The 21,664-nt window shown below is 47.9% G+C and overlaps 1 protein-coding gene across 1 annotated transcript in view; it reads left to right on the top strand.

Annotated features, from left to right (window-relative positions):
- The window catches only part of LOC144818612 (alcohol dehydrogenase class-3), a 127,279-nt gene extending 107,798 nt beyond the window's left edge, over window positions 1-19,481 (top strand). Inside the window, exon 9 of the mRNA XM_078676208.1 lies at window positions 19,249-19,481. Within this exon, the coding sequence (XP_078532334.1) occupies window positions 19,249-19,273 (25 nt within the window). The 3' untranslated portion in view covers window positions 19,274-19,481. The remainder of the gene's footprint in view (window positions 1-19,248) is intronic.
- Window positions 19,482-21,664: the final 2,183 nt, after the last annotated feature.

The following is a 21,664-nucleotide window of genomic DNA, read 5'->3' on the forward strand; positions in this document are numbered from 1 at the left end:
GTCATGCTCTGATTGCTGGCCATGCCGCTGAAGTATTTGAGCCCACTCAGAACTGCTGTTTCAGCTCATGTTATTGTATCTATTTCACCTTCTGCGGCACCAAAAATCGCAGATCCAAAGGGTGTTCAGTTTTGCATCTTGCTGCTGTTTTGGACAGTTTCATACAGCACCATGTTTTTGTTCACACTATTGTGCTTGTCATTGTTCTACATTGAATTAACAGATCCAACAAATGTGTGGAGGGCAAAGCAATTACAGTAAAAAGCAATCTGATAGAAATCTGGCCACAGATTCCTTACCTTTGAACTTCCAGGCGTCAGGCTGGATCTGGAAGTTTTTGATTGCAGTACACATGCGTGCTGGTAGGTGGCATCGGACAACTCCACGCGACGTCGTAGGCACCGTCTTTGTCATTGTGATGTCCATATGCGCAGACGTCTGTTCTTTTCTTTCTGCGCCAGACGGCGCCGATCCGTTGAAGAGAGCTACCCCCTGTCACTTTTTGACACTTTTTTTCGACCTTTTGTCGACTCCTTTTGATGTTAGGATGTCCAGTAGGAAGACTTAGGGGTTCAAGCCATGTAGTGCCTGTCACAGCGCCATGTCTGTAATGGACCGCCACCTACACGGTCTTTGGTACCTGAAATGCGACTACGACACAAAGTTGTGCTCAGATTGCAGGCCATAGCGCTGAAGGCTTTGGGGGAGAGGTCCCTGAAGCTGCTCTCGGCCCGGTACGCACCATGGAGGTCGCCTCATCGATCTCGCTCCCGGTCTCTGTCAAGAGGAAGGTCCGACCATAGCTCCGGTCTCTGTCAAGAGGAAGGTCCGACCATAGCTCAGTGGGCTCGAAGTCCTTGGGTAAGAGGCACCACCGAAGCACAAGAAGTCGAAGCGTTCTTCGACTTCACCCCATCCGCCACGCGATGAGTGAGTAGCCTCTGCGTTCTAGGCCCCGTTTAACGGAGATGGAACCTGGGTCGACTCCGAATCTCCTTCCCCGGGGACAGGAGCAACCACCCCCAACTCAAGGAATTTTATGACACCATGTGCGCTGTTTGCGCGGCCTGCCACTGCCGGCGTGTCTTCGATCCTGCAGGCCCAAGTGAAGGAGATCCCGTGGGTCCCGCGCCTTCGGCTCTGGCCCCAGCACCACAGTCTCCAGTTGGTCCCATTCCTGGTCTTACCCTGGTGCTGTGTACGAAACGAGGTCTCCAGCGCCTGCCGGTGGCACTTCCCCATCCTCATTCCTGACGATACGGAGCTGGTCTATTGTCCACCAAGGCCAGCGCCAACTGAGGCGTACAGCTTCACACTGTCTAACCAGCCCCTTTCGGAAGGTTTGGGGTTGGACGGAACCCTTGCTGCCTTTAAACGAGACCTTGACGGATGTTCTTCTGGCCACCTGGTCCAAACCCAGCACAGGGGCTCCTGCAAATAGAACAATTGCCCAACGCCATTGCCCTGCCCTGGGTATCCCAGTTTTTCTCATTGCCCACCCCACCCCCCTTAAGCTTGGTGACCCAGGCTTCCACTTCTCCAGACAGGGAATCCAAACGGCGGGAGACCTTTGGAAAGAAAATGTTCCCTTCGACCAGCCTCTCATTGCGGTCAGTGAACACTGCATGTCTCTTCGGCCGTTACTCCCATTCTATATGTGATACAGTGGCACAGGTGCTGCCTAGGGTCTCTGAGGAGGACCGGATCCTTCCTCTCCCAAGCAATATCAGACTGGAGAGATAGTGATGTTCGCCATTCGCTATGGCTTTGACACAAAAGGCTCACTGAGCAATTTCTTAGACAGTGGCCATCAGGTGCCTCGCCTAGCTGAGGAAGTCTGGCTTTTCGGGGGGATGTCCATGGACATGCCTTTTGATGGCTCACGTCTCCTCGGAGACTAAGCTGACACATCGCTTGAGTGCTTCAAGGATTCGCAGTCTGTGCCAAATCCTGGGCCTCAGTACTACACCCAGGCCTGCGTCTGCTTTTTGCTCCTTTCATGGCTACGTAAGGGGCTTCCAGTTGCACCAACCCTATTCCAACCAGCGGGTTCCGCAAATTCAGCAACCTCTGCGGAGCCACGGTTCATCCTGCCCTTGAGGGTCAGGAGGCCAGAAGTAGAGCCAAGCCACCATTCCCCACCCTTCCACCGCAAAACCTTCCTGGTCTGGTCCTTTGGGATCACAAGCGTCCAGTGGGTGGCAGTGTACACCATCACCTCCACCACTGGTGTGACATCACCTCGGACAGGTGGGTGTTGCAGATAGTCTGAAGGGGATACTCCCTCCCATGCAAGACTACCCCTCCCTCTATGCCTCCAACTCTCGACCGGCTGATGGAGGATTATATCAGTCTACTCCTTGAGAAAGACAAGGCTCTCTTGGCAAAGGGTGCTATGGAGAGGGTTCCCAAGCCAGAAATAGGCTGCGGTTGCTATTCCTGCTATTTCCTGGTTCCAAAGAAGGACAGAGGCCTCCATCCTATTCTCTACCTCAGAGCCCTCAACTACTTCCTAAAGCATGAGAAATTCAGGATGCTCACTCTGGCTCAGGTACTGTTGCCCTAGACCCGGGAAACTGAATGGTAGCGTTGGACTTGTAGGACGCCTATTCCACATTCCGGTCCTGTTGGCCCATCGTTGCTGCCTGCGGTTTAAAGTGGGCCAGGAGCACTTTTAGTTTGCTGTGCTCACCTGTGGCCTCACCAGTGCCCTGCGTGTGTTCACCAAGGTGATGGTGGTTGCAGCTCATCTGCAGAAATCGGGGGTTTCAGTCCCCCCCCCCCTGTCCCCCCCCCTCCCTATCTCGACGACAGGTTGTGAAGGCGGCTCGCCCCAGACTATGGCGAGCCTCTTGCATTCGCTGGGGTTGACTATCCACATGCCAAAGTCACACCTGACTCCCTCTCAGACGCTCCCTTAAATCCGAGCATTTCTGGCCACGGTGCCGTTCCAGGCTTATCCTCCAAAGCGGCGAGTCCAGGATATTTGGGCTATGATACCGGTATTTCAGCCTCTATCCTTGAGTGACTGATGCTGTTGGGCCTCATGACCTCTTGCATCCTTCTTGGCTAGTTCAGGTGTTCAGACAACACGACCGCCTTGTGGTACGGCAACAATCAAGACAGGGTGGAGTCGTGGACCCTGTGTCAAGAGGCTTTGCATCTCTGGACTTGGCTGGAGCAGTAGGGAATTTCCCTGGTGGTTCAGCATCTGGCTGGTTCTCTGAACGCCAGAGCCGATGAGCTCAGCCGAAGGTGATGGCAAATCATGAGTGGTGTCTCCATCCGGAGGTGGCGCAAGGACTCTTTCAGCAGTGGGGTGAGCCTATTAAATGTGTCTCTTGAAGCATTACAATGTCAAATGTGTGTCTTTTGACATATTGTAAGACGATACCCATTTTGATTTTGTCCCCCAGGCCTTTAACATTCCAAATGGACACTCGAAGTCCCTGACCAGGCGCCATTAGAGCCTTTCAGTAGGAAAAATACATCTTCGGATCGGCCTTCCTTTGGGATTTCGCCGGAGTCCCCCCTCACAACGAAACCTAAATCACTAAATTGCTAGAGACCGCTTTGAGAGACTTCACAAATACTGAAGACACTGGGACCAAACATGTTGCCAGTATTCCAAGTGTTACAATGCACTGATGCAAGAAACCAAAACACCCAACCGATTCAAAACACCCCCCCTTGCCCAAACTGGATTCGCCACCCTCCTCCCTCCACAACGGGACTAAAACCGCCCGCCACCCCAACATACAGAGTGCTTGTCGTCCACCCTTAAGTAACTTCGGGAACGTGAGCAACCCCACTCCCTAAAACCACATTATATAATTCTCATAGTCCCTCCCGTCCAAAGCGCCCCCCAAGGCGAAACATAAGTTGTTGAATATACGTCAATTATAGAGCAAGATCCTTAAATAATCGCCAGAAACAGCTAACTAAACTAAAAGGACATCTGAATCGTTAAGCAAGTTCAGTGGAGGAGCAATACAGTTGACATGGCTCAAAGTTACCCGGTTGGGTGTTTAAGACCAGAGGGTTACCCAACAGTCTCCTTCCGTAGAGCAGTGTTCATAGACTCTCGAGGCCCCACAGAGTGACTGAGTCGGAGTGTGTCGCCAGTTCCATCAGCAGCGGATGTGGCCTTAAGCGGTTTCTTGCAAACCGTACCCCCGCCATTGAGCCAGTCCCAAGCATCCTCAGGCCTAGTGAAGAACCACAGTTTGCCGTTCGATTCCACTCGAAGTTTTGTAAGGGGGGGGGGTGCTGGTTTCGGCCTACCTTCGGTACACGATGAGCTCTTTCAATGGAAAATCATTTAGACAGGACTCGTGGCTGAAGGTGCTTGAGGACTAGCTCTTCCATGAATAGATCAGCGGCTTGCCCCTATGCTTGCTCCAGGACGCCAAGAATACAGACGTTGTTGCGCCGCATTCTGTCCTATTTGTCCAGTTGTAGAGCCATTGCTTTGTGAGAGGTGCGCAGTTCGGTCACCTGTATTTTTAGGAGGGTGGTATCGGTGACAAATTCCGTGGAGGTGTTCTCCACTGTGCTCACCCTCTCCGCCATTTTCCTCATATCCTCCCGAATCAGGGCCACCTCCGCTGCGACTGTGTCAATCCGTGACTCAAGAGAAGTCAGTATTGTAGTGATAGCCTCGAGGATGTCTTTGTTCGTGGGCTCAAAGGTCTCGCCCTGGTCCGCGGCCTCTCCCGGTCTTCTCCCTTGTGCTTTTGCCATGCAAATTTTTCTAATTTGGCCTGTGTTGCGGTTCTGCCGCTGCGTCTTGTTGCCATGCTGTCTCCGTCCCAGGGGCCGTAGTGCAGAGTAGTGATGCAACAGTTATACACCGCCACCTGCAGTGGAACCTTCCACTCGGCCTGTCTGGTGTGGCAAGTTGCACCCCAGTCCACAAGTCAATATCGCCACCATAAGCTACCCACAGCGGCGCAGAGGACCCCACCATGTCTACCACTGCACAATGTTTAAATGACTTAATAGTAGTGTGACTTGGGCCGGATAATACCACCAACTTGCAGGTCAGCCAGTGTTTCCCCATTTATCTGTCCCCAGGACCGGACCTCACTAAATGGCATATTAGCAGGAGGGCCAGGTGTTAAAATAGTCGGCAGGGCACAGTTTGGCCGTTCTGGACAGTCCTGGTTTTCCTTTGTTCAGGCCCCTCCTGCCGATCATAGTCTGGCGCACTCTGTGCCCCCTACACGACGGAGGGCAGCAATGTTCGGCCGCCAATTGGAGCGGGCCGCCGGTTATTCACACGGCGGCACGTGCGGATCTCGCGCTACGTTCACGCTACTCCCTCCTCTGGGGTACCCACTTTAGTCAGGCGGTAGCCGCACCGCCGATCCGCGGGACCACACACTAAATCGGGGGGGGGGCAAGCAAGGCTCAGATAACCCCAGGGTCAAGAGCCACAGATCAGATTGTGGCGATGCTGGGGCCTCCGTCTCAAGGCTCCAAAATGGCGGAACAGGGAGTTCGTCTCAGCCGACACCAAACCCACGCTGTTTGTCCTGTGTCCACCAAACTGCTGAGCCACACCTCTGGATATCTGTAGACTGTGTTGTTACACTGATCGCAGGCGCCGCTTGTTCATCAAATTCGGCGCCGACCGGGACCCAGGCCGCAGCCACGGCGTTGCATGATGCCCGCCGAGGAGCGACACTCTCCCTCGCAGTGACCACAGCGGGCGGGTCGCTTGATGGCAGTTGCCTCACCCGTTCTCCGCGGACCTTTCTCAAACTTCGTCCACTGCTTGCAGGGCAATAGCAAGCCTCAGTCGTATTGTGATATACCAATTTATTCATCTAGAACCATGCGATTGCAATTGATCGTTAAAGCATTCTGTATTGCTTAATGGAATTTATGATGTTATTCAAATGAAGTAAAATCTGAAGAATCAACATTCGAATCTAGAAGTATTTAATTTCCTAATGGAATTCATATAATATTGAATTACTGTCCCTGACAGTGGACCATCTGTAGTGCACAAAGGGGTCGCCTCTCCCAGACGGGGAAGGCACAACTCATTTATTCGACATAACGCCTAGGATCAGAAGGCGATACGATTGTGCACACACACAACTTGACGAGCTTTGAATTACCTTATTACCACCCACTATTACAACAGAGTGCATTACCTTTCCCATTTGTCTTGAAGTGTTTCATCAAGAGGACTGGGAAAGGTTGTTACTGTAGGTAGTTACTGGTCAACAAGATAGATGGATGTATTTGTCTTATCCTGAAACCCCATTTCTGAACACATTTCTAAAGAACCCGAAGCATGAGATGGTGAGCTTTGCCCAGACTCTTCAGACGTTGGGACCATGATTGAATGTTACTGAAACAGCACAACTCATTTCACCTTTGTTTGCTGCTGTTCTTGTTGCCATCTGGGGTGTGGCAGCGGAAAATATTACTAATTTGATGCTCTACCTTTTGACTTTACTTCAGTTCTGAGGATGTTCACCAAGGCGATAGTAAACGTTCATCTGTCCCAACAAGTTGTGCATGTGCCTCCTGTATTTAGACTGCTGGCTAGTGAAATACCAGAAGCAGCAGCAGTCCTCCTATGAATCTCATGGAACTTGCTTCAGAGGGTCATTTTATCACGGAGTTAAAGAAAATCTTTGCTGATTCCAGTCATTTGCTACAATTATTTGGCAGCCGTAGAGAAACCTTTCTTCCCCTAGACAAGTGTAGCCAACCGCCTCAATACAGTGAGCCATTCATGGACGAGAGCAGACTAGTGGCAGGGCCGGCCCTAGGCATGTGCAAAGTGTGCACCTGCACAGGGCCGCCAAACCCCAGGGGCCGCCACGACGAGGATCAGATCGGAAGGATCAATGATACATCGTGGCACTGGTGGCCCCCTGGCAGGATTTGGCGGCCTCCGGCTCCGACCCCGGCTTCAAATACTAAGTTCCGACAGTCACAGTTCCAAGCCCTGACACAGTGAGTCACCCCCCTCCTCCTCCCTTTAACTTCCCCGGCCTCTGGCTCCGAGTCCGCACCGACCTTGTTCCTGATTGGGCAGCAGGGGTGCCGAGGTGTTTCAAATCATCATGACTGTCACCCGGCTGGCTGGCACAGACGCCGGAAGCCAGGCTAGAGTGATCTGCCGCGGCAGCGCGCAGACTCAACCTAACCTGCTGCTTGACTTCCCCGCGTGCATAACTAACTTGTGGGACTGGTGGCGTATGACTCTCTCTGCACAGCCCAGCCATTTGGTGGTCGTCGGAGTCGGACAAAACCTGAGCAGCCCCTGAGCTCAGACTGAGAATAAAGTGAAGAAGTGTTAACGCACCTGCTGGGTAAGGGCAGAATAGATCCATTCTCTCAGATAATTGATAATGATATTTCTGCACACTGTTTGTGACAATGATATTTCTGCACACTGTTTGTGGCACTGACTATCGCGACGCGTCGTCATGGCAAGCAAGCAAGCGAGTCATATGAAGATAGGTAGGTAGCCGGGCGTGAGTGTAGCTGTTAATGCTTGAGGTCGGAGGGGCGAATTTACTGCAGCCAGGAGTTTTGCCGCATCGAGGCAGGCCGCCCACTGTCTGTCTTTCAGTGGCAGCGCCGGCCACTGATTTCCTTTAGGCCCCTCTCCGCCTGTGCCTGCAGGGCCTATAATAAAGGTGGAGTCGGGGGCTGTACTATTTTGCATTAAATTAAGCGGCAGTATATGGCTCCCAGCCAGCGGAAGGCCTAATCATTGCCGAGTATTACATTTCGGAATCACTGACACTTTCTCCGAGGGGGGCCCGCCACATATTCAATTTGCCGGTGCCGCATCCATCGACTCGTAGGCCGCTGTCTGTCTTCGTCAGTGGCAGCGGGCGCGGCCTCCCATGTAAACTGGTGGTGATTGATTTCTTTAGGCCCCCTGCTCCGCCTGTGCCAATAAAGATGGAGAGAAAGGGTATTTCTGCACTATTAAGCGGCAGACAGTTGAAATATGGCTCCAAGTCCCAGCGACTCCTGGGGGCCCCTAGAGCTCGGGGGCAGGGGAGCGACCGGGCCAACCCGAGCGCTTTCAGTTTCACACAGCAAGGCGCGGGCCCCGGTGGAGCGCGGAGAGCACCTATGGTTACTCCAGGGGAAGGAACTCTCTGCTATCTCTCTAGCAGTCCTGCTGTCCGTTACTGGGACTCGCCCAGCTCTGCCAGAGCACCTCACTCCTCAGCTGGGGCGTCCCGTAGACACATGTGAGATACATAGAGAGGGAGGGAGGTTAAAGGTACATGGAGAAGTAGAACTAGAGTCAGGTTAAGAGAGAGGGTGAAGTGAAGTAAGGAAATAAGGAAATCCCATAGAGTATTTTTTAAATTTAATTGCCACCAACTGCCGGAGAGTGCTAGGGTTAAGGCTAGATTGGGCATGCACACCAAGGGGCAGATTTTCTTTATCGCAATGCAGCACAGCAACAAAAGTTAACTTACTGACCTGCACAAGGATGAGATTAAAGCAGCACAGAGCCGTATATATTAGATATGGCCTGCTGCTGCTCACTACTCGCTCGTCACATTACTTGTTCTGAACTGCGTCCCCAGGGCAGCAGTGGGCGTGGCAAACACAGGGAGGTCAAAATTATTATTCTAACTCCACGTTTTTCATTTGCCTGCATATCCTACAGTCAGTTTTTGCATACATTGTTATGTATAATTTTAGGACCCTAGTGTAATTTTCCCGATTAATGCCCTTTGCCCTTATATAGGTATAGATCTCCATATCCTTATATAGGCATAGAAATCATAACCATATTTAGACTTGGCCAATGCAGTCCAAATACGGCATGGCTACTTCCACTAGTTCTGAAAATCCGTAACGATTTCTTGGAAAAACTAGTCTTCAGCAGTCAGGGACTTCCCCCCCCTTGCTTGAATATTCATTCATCCAAGAACTCGTGGAGTTTTCAAAGAACTGCGAGTCTTTAATGACGTCGTTATGTCCAACGTTACGTCAAACTCGGCATCTTCAAGGTATAAACATGCCCACACTTGCCCTAGCAAACAGTGCTTTGGAGCAGTTCGACTATCTACTTGCTCGCCGCAGCTCCGAGCTCGCTACAGTAAGTGCAGAAGGAAGCCGACCCTGCTAGCTGGCACACACAATTAAGTCTAGTATATTCGATAGACACCTAGTCGACTTAAGTCCTACGTTAATTCTATAGTATATGCTATTCCAATGCGCAGAGCCTATTGGGAATATAGGAACTACACAACAACGTGACCTATCCGAGTCCTAATTTATTTAGGAAATATCTTTTGATTTGGTAATTTGTGGTTTAAATGAAAATGACACATCAAAATCTTTCACCAGCTGCCACTGCTGATTGCCTTCTTTTTTTCCCTACCCACTGTCAGCCCGGCCCGTTGTATTGCAAGCAAAATGAAGAGAATTAGAGTACACGAATCTGGTTCTTCGAAACGAAAGAGAAAGGTGGCTCAGCAGGCTTTCGTAGCGTCACAGGAAGTTCAATATTGAACTTTCTCACCGAAGGGAAACCTAAAGATTGAGAATCCTCTGGCCAGAGTACTGCTGATGCACTAGGTAAAACAGGCGCTGACGACCATAAACAAGGACAAAAAAAGATGATATCCATGAGCAGAATGATACTCACGAGCAGACCAATGAAAATGAACAAGGTGACTCTGACATTGATACAAACATGCAGCAATTACCAATCCTGACAATAGACCCTCGGACAGAGAAACTGAAACATCATTCATCGGTCCATCAACATCTGGCATTCTGGAGGAGGTTCAAAGTTTACAGACGGTTGATGCTGGTAGTGAGAAGGAAGCCAAAGAGCAAGACCATGTTACAGACCTGTTTTCTGAATATGATTTATGTGATTGGAGTGATCCTGCTTCGTGGCCCAACTCTCTTACTGACGCGCAACGTGTTCTTCTTGTTGAAAGGGGTCCCTCCAGAGACCCAGATTCTAAAACAAAGTATCCAAGTGATGAGCACTCAATAAGTAAACGTCGTTTTTCTGTTACCATGTTCTCACGGAAATTAAGGAATGGTGAAATTATAGATAGGCGCTGGCTAGTCTATTAAAAAAAAAATAATGCAGTATTCTGTTTTTGCTGTAAATTGTTTTCTGACGCAGGGATCAAATTTACTAATAATGGAAATGACGACTGGGCACACATGCACAGTTGTCTGTCTGATCATGAATCCTCTTCAAAACATATGCGCGCCGTCAGTGCCTGGGTTGCATTAGAAAGAAGGTTAAAACCAGGACAGACAATAGATAAAGAACAGCAGAAGTTACTGCAAGTGGAAAGTGATCGTTGGGGCAAGGTCTTGGAAAGGATCATATCCATTGTTAATTTTCTAGCAGAACGAAGTTTGGCTTTTCGTGGTACACCTGATACTTTGTTAAAACAGAACAATGGCAATTTTCTAGGTCTTGTTGAGCTGCTAGCCAAGTATGACCCATTTATGCAAGAGCATGTGCGTAGAATTAAATGCACTGAAATCCATGCCCATTACTTGGGCAAGAATATTCAAAATGAAATCATTAATCTTATGGGAGCTTCAGTTTTGGACAACATTATTGCAAAAATACACGAGTAAATATTTTTCTGTCATTTTGGATTGCACACCTGATGCAAGTCATCAGGAGCAAATGACGATGGTCCTTCGAATTGTGAACGTGGAAACAATGCCAGTGGAAATAAGTGAATTTGTGAAGCATGTTTGCAAAAACTGCAGGAATTGCAATTGCCGTTTCAAAATTGCAGAGGTCAAAGGTATGATAATGGGGCAAATATGAGAGGCTGCAAGAGTGGTGTTCAGAAACGTTTACTTGACATGAATCCAAGAGCGTTCTATGTTCCATGCGGTTGCCATAGCTTGAATTTAGTACTTAGTGATATGGCGAACTCATCCACTCACGCTGTGACTCTTTTTGGAATCTTGCATCAAATTTAGATACTGTTTTCTGCCTCAACACAGAGATGGCAAATACTAATTAAGCACGTTAAAGATCTGACAGTAAAGCCCATATCCGGAACTCGATGGGAATGCCGTATTGATAGCGTCAAGGCTGTCCGTTTCCAAGTGGCCGCCGTTTAGGATGCCGTGGTTGAAGTATCAGAGGAAGCGAATGACCCAAAGGCCAGAACTGAGGCAGCCGGGTTGGCTAAGCAATTAAGGAATTATGCATTTCTAGTATCGCTGGTGATTTGGTATGACCTTTTGCAGCAAATCTTGTTAGCAATATTATGCAAAGTAAGGATATGCAACTTGACATTGCATTGAAATGCCTTGAAAAGACTGCCCAGTTTCTGGAAACTTATAAGGAGAGTGGTTTGACATCTGCACAAGTTTCAGCTAAGGAGTTGGCAGAAGAACTTGAGATGAGCTCAGATGAGATAGGTTTTCCTGCATCTACAAGTTTGCGAAGAAGAACGATTAGGAGACAATTTCAATACGAGAGTCGTGATGAGGGAATCTTAGAACCAAAAGAGAAATGTCGCATTGAGTTCTTCAATGTCTTGATGGATCAAGCAATTATGTCCATGACTGAAAGGTTCACTCAGATGAAACATCAGTATGATTTCTTTGGATTCCTTCACGACTGGGGAAAAATTGCTAGCATGAACGATAATGAATTGATGAAAAGATGTGCAGATTTAAGCATCGTGTTAACCGACAGTTCTGACTCAGATGTTGATCCCGGAGATTTACATACCGAGCTTCGAATGTTCTCCTCCTTAGAGGCAAATAATGCAACAGCTTTGGAAACATTACAATTCATTTATGAAAACAAACTGCACACTGCAGTTCCAAATCTTGGAGTGGCTTTACGCATTGCGTTGACAATCCCAGTTACAGTGGCTTCAGGGGAAGAACTTTTTCAAAACTGAAATTGATAAAAAATTGTTTGAGGACATCAATGACTCAAGAGAGACTGAATCATTTGGCCCTGTTATCAATTGAACATGACATTACTAGATCTCTGGATTACGGACAGCTTATCAGGGAATTTGCAGCACAGAAGGCTCGGAAAGTTGACTTCCTTTCATAAAGAAGTACGCAAGATGTTTTCCATGGTTTTAATCAGACTCGCTATGTTGCTATTCAGCAAGTATGCAGAAATGAAAAAAACAGGTGGTAAGATAACGAAAGAAGGAAAATGGAAAAGTGGAAACAATATAGAAGAGATAGCAAACAGTAAAACACAAAAAGTAAAAGAAAAAGTCCACCCCGTCCGGACCCCCTCTTCCGGGGCCCCCACCTACGCTCCCTGCACAGGGCCACCATGAGCCTAGAGCCGGCCCTGCTAGTGGGCAGCTATAATTTGGTGACCCGGGCAAAGCTAAACATAGATTGCTGCATTGTGTGGTATTTGGGCACAGTGGAGTCAATCAGCAAGAATCTTAGTATTGATGTAACCAACTCGGAGACATTAAGCAAGAATCTGTATTGGTAGTAGCCCTCACAGAATCTACAGTTGGTAGAGGATCACTCAAGAAATGCACACATAATGAACTTGAGAAGGAAGGCAGATTTAGCTTTTGTTATTCCGAAGTTAATTTCTGTCTGTTAAGTGCCTGGTGCTCTTCAATCCTCTGTGAAGAACAGTCCTGTGCTTACAGACGACTGTGGTGCTTTGTGGGAATATTGTTAGTGTCAAGGTGGTACAGTCTCAACCAGTGCAACAGAGATGGTGCACTAGATTTGCAATTCTTTGTTTCATGCACTGTAAGGATAGATTCTCTGATTCACAGATATCTAGAGCAGTAGATTGTAGATCAGATTTTTCTCTCAGTGGGGAAACGTTGATGGTTTATCTTTGTCAAGGTTGAGATCGCACATGTGCATTACTATCCCTCTGAGACGCTATCTGGAGGATTCATTCAGTTGGGGTGGGATTTCAATTTTAGTGGGTCTTAATACCGATTCCTAATGTTATTAAAATTCACAGAATGCATGTAATCTCATGGTGCCAGATTGAATGATTATTCCCCCTGCATCATAATAACATAATCCAGTAAAAGGCCTCGGAGGTTTACAAAATGCGAGACAATCTGACTATGCATCTGAAATACCAAAGAATCAGTATTTTCAAATGGATAATTAAATTGTCAGAGCTCCATCCTATTTAAATCCTGTGATTGGGCCTAAAGAAAGCAGTGAAGAGAAGTGGGCTAAAATTCCTACAGGCGCTGGGACACAAACATTTAGAGAAAATAGTTGCTTCTAAAGTCGGTTCCACGCATTTCTGAATCACTAAGTGTGCTTACTTTTTCCCTCAAGACAACAGATTAAAAAAAAAAACAGTTACTTTTTTGCGCATTTGACACTTGAGCTTAGATTTATCAAGTATTTGGACGTGGTGAGGCCTAAACTAATGTCTTAAATTTATTTGTGTGTAAATGTATTTATAAAATATTATTTAAAACAATGGAATGTGTGCAGAGTCTGCTATAAGAATTCAGATAATCTTTCTTCATAAGATAACTGATTTGTCTGGTTCACAAATGCACGTTTATTAATCCTGCATGTTTTATTTTGGTGTGATCCCAAAATATTTTATTTTCTCTAATGCAAATTGCCTTGTAGAATGTGTGCTGGTCATTTGTTGAATACTGTGTTTAGTAAACTGGTTGAAATATGAAATTTGCTAGGAACTACTAACAGCTGATTCCTCACCTTAGAAAATCCCCCAGGCATCTGACTGAATCTGGAAAATCTTTAGCAGTACTTCTGCGCACCCCTAGGTGGTGGTGATTGGCAATGCATCTGAAGTAACATTGCGGTGCCTTCATGAGTGCCACCCCGATGCGCTGACATCCGTTCCTTTCTTTGTGGACCAAGAGCGCAGATCTGGCGAGCTAGCTCAACCATTTTTGGTCAACTTCTTTTGACGTTTTGTTTAATATTTTTCTTGAACTTTCTCCCAGTGTGCTAGGGACATGACAAAACCCTCTGGTTTCTAAGCCTTGTGGGAAGTGTCACAGTCAGATGTCTGTGTTGTTTCCCCAATTGGTTTGCCTTTGGTGCCAGTCATTCCTGCCTGCTATCAGTTTCAAGATCCAGGACCTCCTTGTTGAAGTCTAGTAATCTAAGAAGCACAAGAAGTAGTCGAAGTGTTCAGCTTCACACGTTCAATCTCATGCTTCAAGGTCGTGCCTGGAATTTAACAATACCATCTTCGGGACCCTGACTTCCTCTAGTGCTCCTTTGGGCACCATGGAGCTGCGAAGTGCCTCGGATGGGTTACTGTCTGGGTTTACCCTAGACGGCAGCTGCGCCTTCAGGATTCTGCCCTGGATATGGGACGACGCTTAGGGTACCACCACCACCTACCCCAGCTCTATTCTAATACCTATCACTGTGCCCTTTGATGAGCCCATTTTCTTTCCTGACGTCAAACTGGGGCTGTGTGATGCAGAGCACAGCACCAACACCGTCCCTGCCAAACCCTGGACTTTCCTCCTCTACAGTCACACTTTGAACCCCCTGGTGTGATGAGGTGGTGTATGGTCTTTTGGAGGAGGATCCTGCTGATGAAAAACTGGTATGAGGAGCTGGGAGATGCCAGTGGCCTTGATGACTCACCTGACACTGACCTGTTATCCCTTCTTGGTCAGGCCTTGGAGGAAGGTGCATCATTCGCCACAGTGATGTGCAGGGCAGCGGAGGTCCTTGAACTATAGATTTTCGCTGTCTAGATCAAATCGAAAGTCATGACCAAGGTGCTTCAGGCGCCCATGAACCATTGTTGCCCTTTAATAAAGCCTTTACTGACACTTTTCTGCTGGCCTGGGCTAAACCCTGCAACAGCATCCTCCCCGCCAGGGTACCCAGCCTTCCTTTTCCAGCGTCCATCTCTGGTGAGCCTGGTGGGTTAGGTCTCGACTGGCAAAATCAACCCAAGCGTGTTCTTCACCACACCACCATACAGGGAATCCAAGAGGCTGGATAAAGATCTTTTCTTCTCCAAGCCATGCATTGCAGTCGGTGAACACTGCATGCCTCACGGGCCTCTATTCCCAGGTGTTGCGAGATTATATAATGAAGCTGCTTCTCGTTGCTGCCTTAGGAGGGCCCTGCCATTCTCAATTATGCTTTGCTGGATGGCAGGGAGGCAGCTACGTTTGCCACACATTTTGGACTGGACACCACACACTCACTTGGTAGAGCCATAGCCTCTACAATGGTGCTTCACTGTCATGCTTGGTTACGGTCCACTTGGTTCTTGGGGGGATGTTCAGTTGTCCTTGATTGACATGCCCTTTGATGGGTCCCACCTGTTCGATAAGAAGGCTGATGTGGCACTCTACCTCTTTTGTGAATGCAGGGTCACCTCCCTATTTTAAGCCTCTCTATTTCAACTCTGCCACAAAAGTCCTTTTTTCCTGGCCATGGCAGGGGCAATTTTGTTCTTCCACAGTACCAGCACTACCTGGTACAACAGCCGCTCTCAGTACTTTCGGAGAAAGGGCAGCTAAGCCACAAGAGGATATGGGAACCATATCCAGTGAGCTGCCTGGTCCTACATTTTTCTGGCCGTCGCAACCTCCTAACCTTTTTAGTGTTCCCTCCACCCGGAACGTGCACCCTGTGGGAGGCAGGATCAGACATCAGCTGTCCCAATGATCCGGCATCACATTGGACCGATGGGTGCTCCAGATAGTGCGACAGCGGTACGCCCTACCGTTCTTGCTATCATCCCAAGAACGGCTGACTGAGAACCATCTTGCTTTACTCTGCCAGGAAGTGCAGGCCCTCTTGGCCAAGGGGACCACAGAGAGACTGTGGGTGTTACTCCTGCTACTTTTTGGTACTGAAGGATGGAGGCCTCTGTCCTACCTTCGACCTGAACCGTCTGAATTATTTCCTCTGGAAAGAGAAGTTCAAAATACTCATGTTTGATCAGACTTAGTCAGCCCTGGTGCCCACAGACTGTCTGGAAGCATTTGACATGCAGGACGCCTATTTTCATGTCCCTGTCCAGCCTGCCCACAGACATTGTGTGAGTAGTGTGCGACCCCACCCCCATTTGTAACTTTAAAGCTCCTGTGAGCAGTGGGCTGACGAGCCTGGGATCCCGCTCCTATGCGCCTGAGTGGTACTAAACCTGGCAGATATTGGCAGCCATCGGCAACCCCAGTACACGGCCTATCCCTGCTGACGAGGGGTGATACCCCGAAACGCGTGTCCAGGGATGGCGAAGATAGCAGAAGATCGAAGGATGATGCATCGCGAACACTTTACTACATTGACCAGAGTCCTTAGGGGCGACACCGCCGGTGTGTGAGTAGTGTGCGACCCCACCCCCATTTGCCCACAGACATTACCTGCGGTTCCCGGTGGGCTGTTAGCACTTTCAGTTCTCTGTGCTCCCATTTAGCCTCACAAGCGCCCCTCAGGTGTTCACAAAGCTGTTGAAGTGGGTTGAAGCACACCTGCGGAGATCAGGGGTTCCAGTCTTCCCCCTACTTCAACAACTGGCTTTTGAAGGTGGGATCACCACAGGCAATTCTCTGACCGCCTACATTCGCTGGTTTTTTTTTATCAATGTGCCGAAATCGTACCTGACTCCATCTCCGATGCTTCCTTTCATCAGATCCTTACTGGACACACTGCTTTTTTGGGCCTATCCTCCGGAACGGTGAGTGTGGGATATTCAGGTTGTGATACCAATGTTTCAGCCTCTTATCCTGTATTTTGATGAAACTGAGTCTGAGGCTGCTGGGCCTCATGGCCTCCTGCATCCTGCTGGGGAACCATGCCCGTTGGCATATGTGGGCTCTACAGTGGGACCGCTAGTCCCAGTGGACGCAGCATCAGGGATATCGATCTGACCTGGCTCATGTCCGCGGGTACTGCGGAAGATGTTCCCATGAGGCACAGGGTCAGAATGATTTGCATATAACCATGTCTGAACTGGGGTGGCAGAGTGGGCTAAAGAATGGTGATGGATTAAACCCAGATCTTTTGACTGGGTGTGAGTGTTTGATTGATTCAGATGCTCCGTCCATCACCACCCCCTTTTGTACCGCTTTTGGCCGCCATAAGTGTGGCAGGGTATGCTCAGACGTGAGTCCCTTGCTCACTTTGCCACTGGATTCAAGCAAGCCGGGCTGAAGACGGCTGGAATGCCAGAAACCGGTCCTCGGAAGCTTGTTTCCGATCCAGGGAAGACATGGCTTGGCAGTTCGGGCTGGACTGTTCCCATGAGGCACAGGGTCAGACTGATTTGCATATGGCCATGTCTGAACTGGGGTGGCAGAGTGGGCTAAAGAATGGTGATTGATTAAACCCAGATCTTTTGACTGGGTGTGAGTGTTTGATTGATTCAGATGCTCCGTCCATCACCACCCCCTTTTGTACCGTGGTTGACCAAAAATGGCATCTGCTTCTGGAGGTGGTCCTCACTTTTTTCTAGAGTGAGAGGAGCCCTGACTCGATAGGTTTGCCACCGCCAAGAACATGCAATGTCGTAGATTAAAGTATCCAAGGCGACTCTCGCTCAGAGACTCATTTAATCTCCAGTGGAGTTCAGGACTCCTGAACGCCTTTCTGCTGATTCCACTTCTTCCGGAGTCATCAAGAATGGGACCGACTGGGAACAAGACTTCAATCAGGCTGCCCTTTCGGGATGATCTCCAGTCACAGCAACAGGGCAGGGTGCTGCACACAAACCTGCGCACTCTTCAACATCCTGCATGGAGAATGAGCAGTGATATTTCAGTGTTTAACCTTCCTCCTGAAGTCTGTGATGTTATTTTGGCAGCCAGGCGTCTTAGGTCTATTTACGCCGACAGTTAGGAGAAGTTTATTGCATGATGTTCCACATGCCAGGTGGTCCCCTTTTCTGTACCTCTGTTCGAGGATTTGTTTTTCATAGTTTCCCTTGCCCAGCAAGGCCTTACCTTGGCTCTGTCAAAGGTTTTGTTGGTAATCTCTGCCTTCCTTCAGTTGCGGAACAACCATCCCTCTTTACATCACTGGTCATTGCTAGTTTCCTAAAAGGCTTACAGCATAGTTTTTCTCCTACCAAATTTGTTGTGCTCCATTGGGATCTAAACCTTCTATTGATGTTTCTAATGTGTACATTTGAACCGCTGCATGTTTGTCCATGCTATCAAGACTGGTTTTCCGGTGGCCATTACATCGACCAGAAGGGTCAGCGAGCTGTTTTTTATGCCCCGCCCCATCCTTCCAATGAAGAATGACTCCATTGCCTAGGACCTAAAGGAGATCTCTCCTTTCACATTGAATGCACAGACGCCCCCCCCCCCCTTTAGAATAAGACGTGCAGCTCTTTGTTATTGGATTTGCCAGGGCAGAGAACAACAAGGCTGGTCAAAAGCGCACCATCTCCCAGTGGATTAGGCTTTGTATCAAAATCTGCTACGCACTGGCGAAGAAACAACTGCCAAAGAGCTGCATGCCCACTCCAGCAGGGAAAAGGCTGCCACTACAGTGTTAACACGGTGGGGGGGTCTTTGTCCTGGACATATGTCATTCAGTCACGTAGTTGTCACTGCACACATTTACCAAACACTATTGCCTTGACAGCCAGGTTCGGCATGACTGGCATTTTGCCCGTTCGGTCCTCCAGGATTTTTTGGTCTAACCAATTCTTAGCCCCATCTCCAGGGATGTATTTTTGGGTATCTATTCTAAGGTGAGAATCTGTGGTTAGAAGTCTGTATCAAATGGACAAGTTACTTATCTTCAGTACGCCTTGTCTGGTAGAGACTCGATCTAACTGCAAATTCTTCACCGTTCCTCCACGCTCTGTAAAGTGGGCTCTCCCACCAAAAGATCCTGCTAGATTCTGCACACTAGTCATCTTGGGTACATTGCTTTTACTTTGGCTCCGCAATTTTGGCTCAAAAATGGTCACAAAGGAAACTGATGTCAGTGCCCCGGGGTGGCGTGAATACTATTACCACCAACTACCAGCACGCAGTTCTGCTCCAGATGTTCGAGATCCAGTTTGACACCTGGGGGGATATTCTAAGGTAGCGAATCTGCAGTTAGTTAGTCTCTTCCAGATAAGGCGTTATCGACTGTAAATTACTTGTCCTTCTAAGCCTGGTATTATACTAAGGAAGGGGAGAATAGTCTGGCAAATGATAGAGACTCCTGAAATACTCCTGTCCTTTTAGAAATGCAGCGCTGTATGTAAAATATATTCAATCTAAGAACACCCTCTAAACAAATGTTTTTTCTCTCCTTTAGCATTCGAAGTGTCCTGGTGCTATAAGTAACCTGGAGTTGGACTTTAACAGCAGCACTTGTGTTCTTTGCCAAGGACGACTTGATCTTTTGAACACTCCTTCATTAAATCAGAGTCTGAAATTAAAGTCGTGTTTATTAGGAAGGATCAGCAACTCTAAATCCGTGGATTTCTTCACCTGTCATGAACATGTATTTAGAAATATTATAGATTGAATAAATAATTAGAAAACCGGTTTACAGTGCTTTTGTTCTAAAATCAAAGTTTGGGCAAAAAAAGGAGCTATTGCCATAATTCATTCATTTACTATCATACTTTTGAGTAGCATGGATGTAATATGTTCTCGATCTATTGGAAGGCAAGCATCCTCTGTAAGTACAAGAATCCTGCATCAATATTAGAATGTCTTCAGTATTAATGCTGCTAAAAAGAATTTGTCCTGTGCCTGCCACCGTTTTTCCCCATGCTCTGCACAACCTGAATGACCATGTACTCCCTCCCTCTTGGCATCCATCCATCCATTATCGTATAAGTTTTGCTTGCCTTCAGTGCCCTGCCCACTACAGCATGTACATCTTGTGCTGTGCTCTACACATGACCCATAGCGATGCTCTTTACAAAGTCAACCACATGTGCTTATAAGTCAACTAGAGCAACACAGCTCTCACACACTGCACACCCAAATCAGGGTCACTAGACAGACTGGTTCTGCCTGCTGGGTTCACCCTGCACCCCCATCAGCCATGCTTGGGCTCCTCCGCACCTATGAGCCACGAGTACGTAAGGGTGAGTGAGCAACACATTGACCACACACAACAGAGCCTGGTAAGAGGGACTGGGAACGAGTAAGTAGTGTCTTGAAAAAGCTGAGCTGAATTGTCCTAACGTGGAAAATAAAATACTTTCATCTTGCTGCTGCCAAACACTGTCATCAGCTGCAAATTACAGACTCAGTATATTAATCCAGCTCTGCAAACTGCAAGAGCAGAAAACACAAAGTTCGGCATGTAGAAATAACAGTGCAGTGACCAGTTGCACAAGGAACGCGCACCCAGAGCAGCTTTTAATTTTTTTTTTAATTAATATTTGCTTTGTATCCGAAACCAACAAGAAACAGTTGAATGGGTCATAATCAATATGCATCGTTCCCATGTCGTAAAGCACAGATAGATATCCACTCTGCACCTACCGACACGTAGAGGGTTCCAGGAAGTAAGTCCTGTATCAACATAATAGTCTAAGAAGTGTGGGCTGACGATTGCTCGACCCTCTACGCACAGCATAGGTTCTCCTCCGCATTGTCTGCACATTAATCAACCACAGGTCCTAATTGAGCACCTCATGCATGAGCAAATAGGCCTGCTAAGGGCCTCAAATGTTGCTTGGGCGAAGTGCCAGGGAACTGTGTAGTAGTGTTGCTCATTGCAATAGATCACACTCTTAAGCCGTATCTGAACAGTAGGTGAGCGCTCTACCCCACACTCAAGCTGCACATAGTTTGGCCCGAAGGAGGGCTATAGAGATAAATTGCCTGATGTCCCCTTCCACAAACCTGGTGCAGCCTAGCAGGGCCACTTTTGGCAAGGGTGCAAGAGTAGGACCCTCCATATCAGACAATATACGGAGCGCTTCTTCACAAAAAGCAAAAACGCATGCGCGGAACCAAGCAATGATAGTCTCCTTCCATTGCCCCACACCTTGCACAACAAGAGTCTGTTCTTAGTTTAAGATGCACAGGTGTATGGTAAATGCGATGCAGATATTTAAAATGTAGTAATCAGTATGTTATTGGGGGAAATCTCTCTTAGCTGGCTGCTGCAATAGAACCATTCTTAATCTGAGACTGCGACTTCCAAGTCTGTTTCCCGCTATGCTTTCTACTCGCAGGGGAGAATTGCAGTTGGGGGTCTCGCATTGCATAATAGTAGAAAGCTTGGTCACTAGATGCCTGAAGTTGAGGGTGCTGTGTAGCAGAACCAAGGACTTTGGGCTGGGACTTGTGGAAATGTTGAGTATTTATCTTTGCATAGTGCACGAAGCCAGTAGAATATAAGTGCATTAATGGTGGAAAAATTATCTCTGGTGGATACTGTCTCATAGTCTATAAAGGTACCCTCCGGGAAGATGTCAGCCATCTGGGTAATGTGCTAGCTTTTCATGCGCAAGAGGACCGCTTTGTCATGCGAGAGCGGCCATGGGGAAAATGGAACAAACTCATTCCATTCAGGATGAACCACAGACTATTACTGTTCGTACTCTATTTGATAAGGCTTTCTTTCGCCAGCACCTTAGCTTCTAAGTTCAGCAGAGATATGGGTCAATTCAATTCAATAAGCTTTATTCGGTTCATATAAAAACGACCATAAAAGCACATATACAAAAAACATCAATAAAAACTCATTACTGTACAGTTGATAG

The sequence above is a fragment of the Lissotriton helveticus genome, chromosome 2_1, assembly GCF_964261635.1.
Source record: "Lissotriton helveticus chromosome 2_1, aLisHel1.1, whole genome shotgun sequence".
Classification (NCBI taxonomy): domain Eukaryota; kingdom Metazoa; phylum Chordata; class Amphibia; order Caudata; family Salamandridae; genus Lissotriton; species Lissotriton helveticus.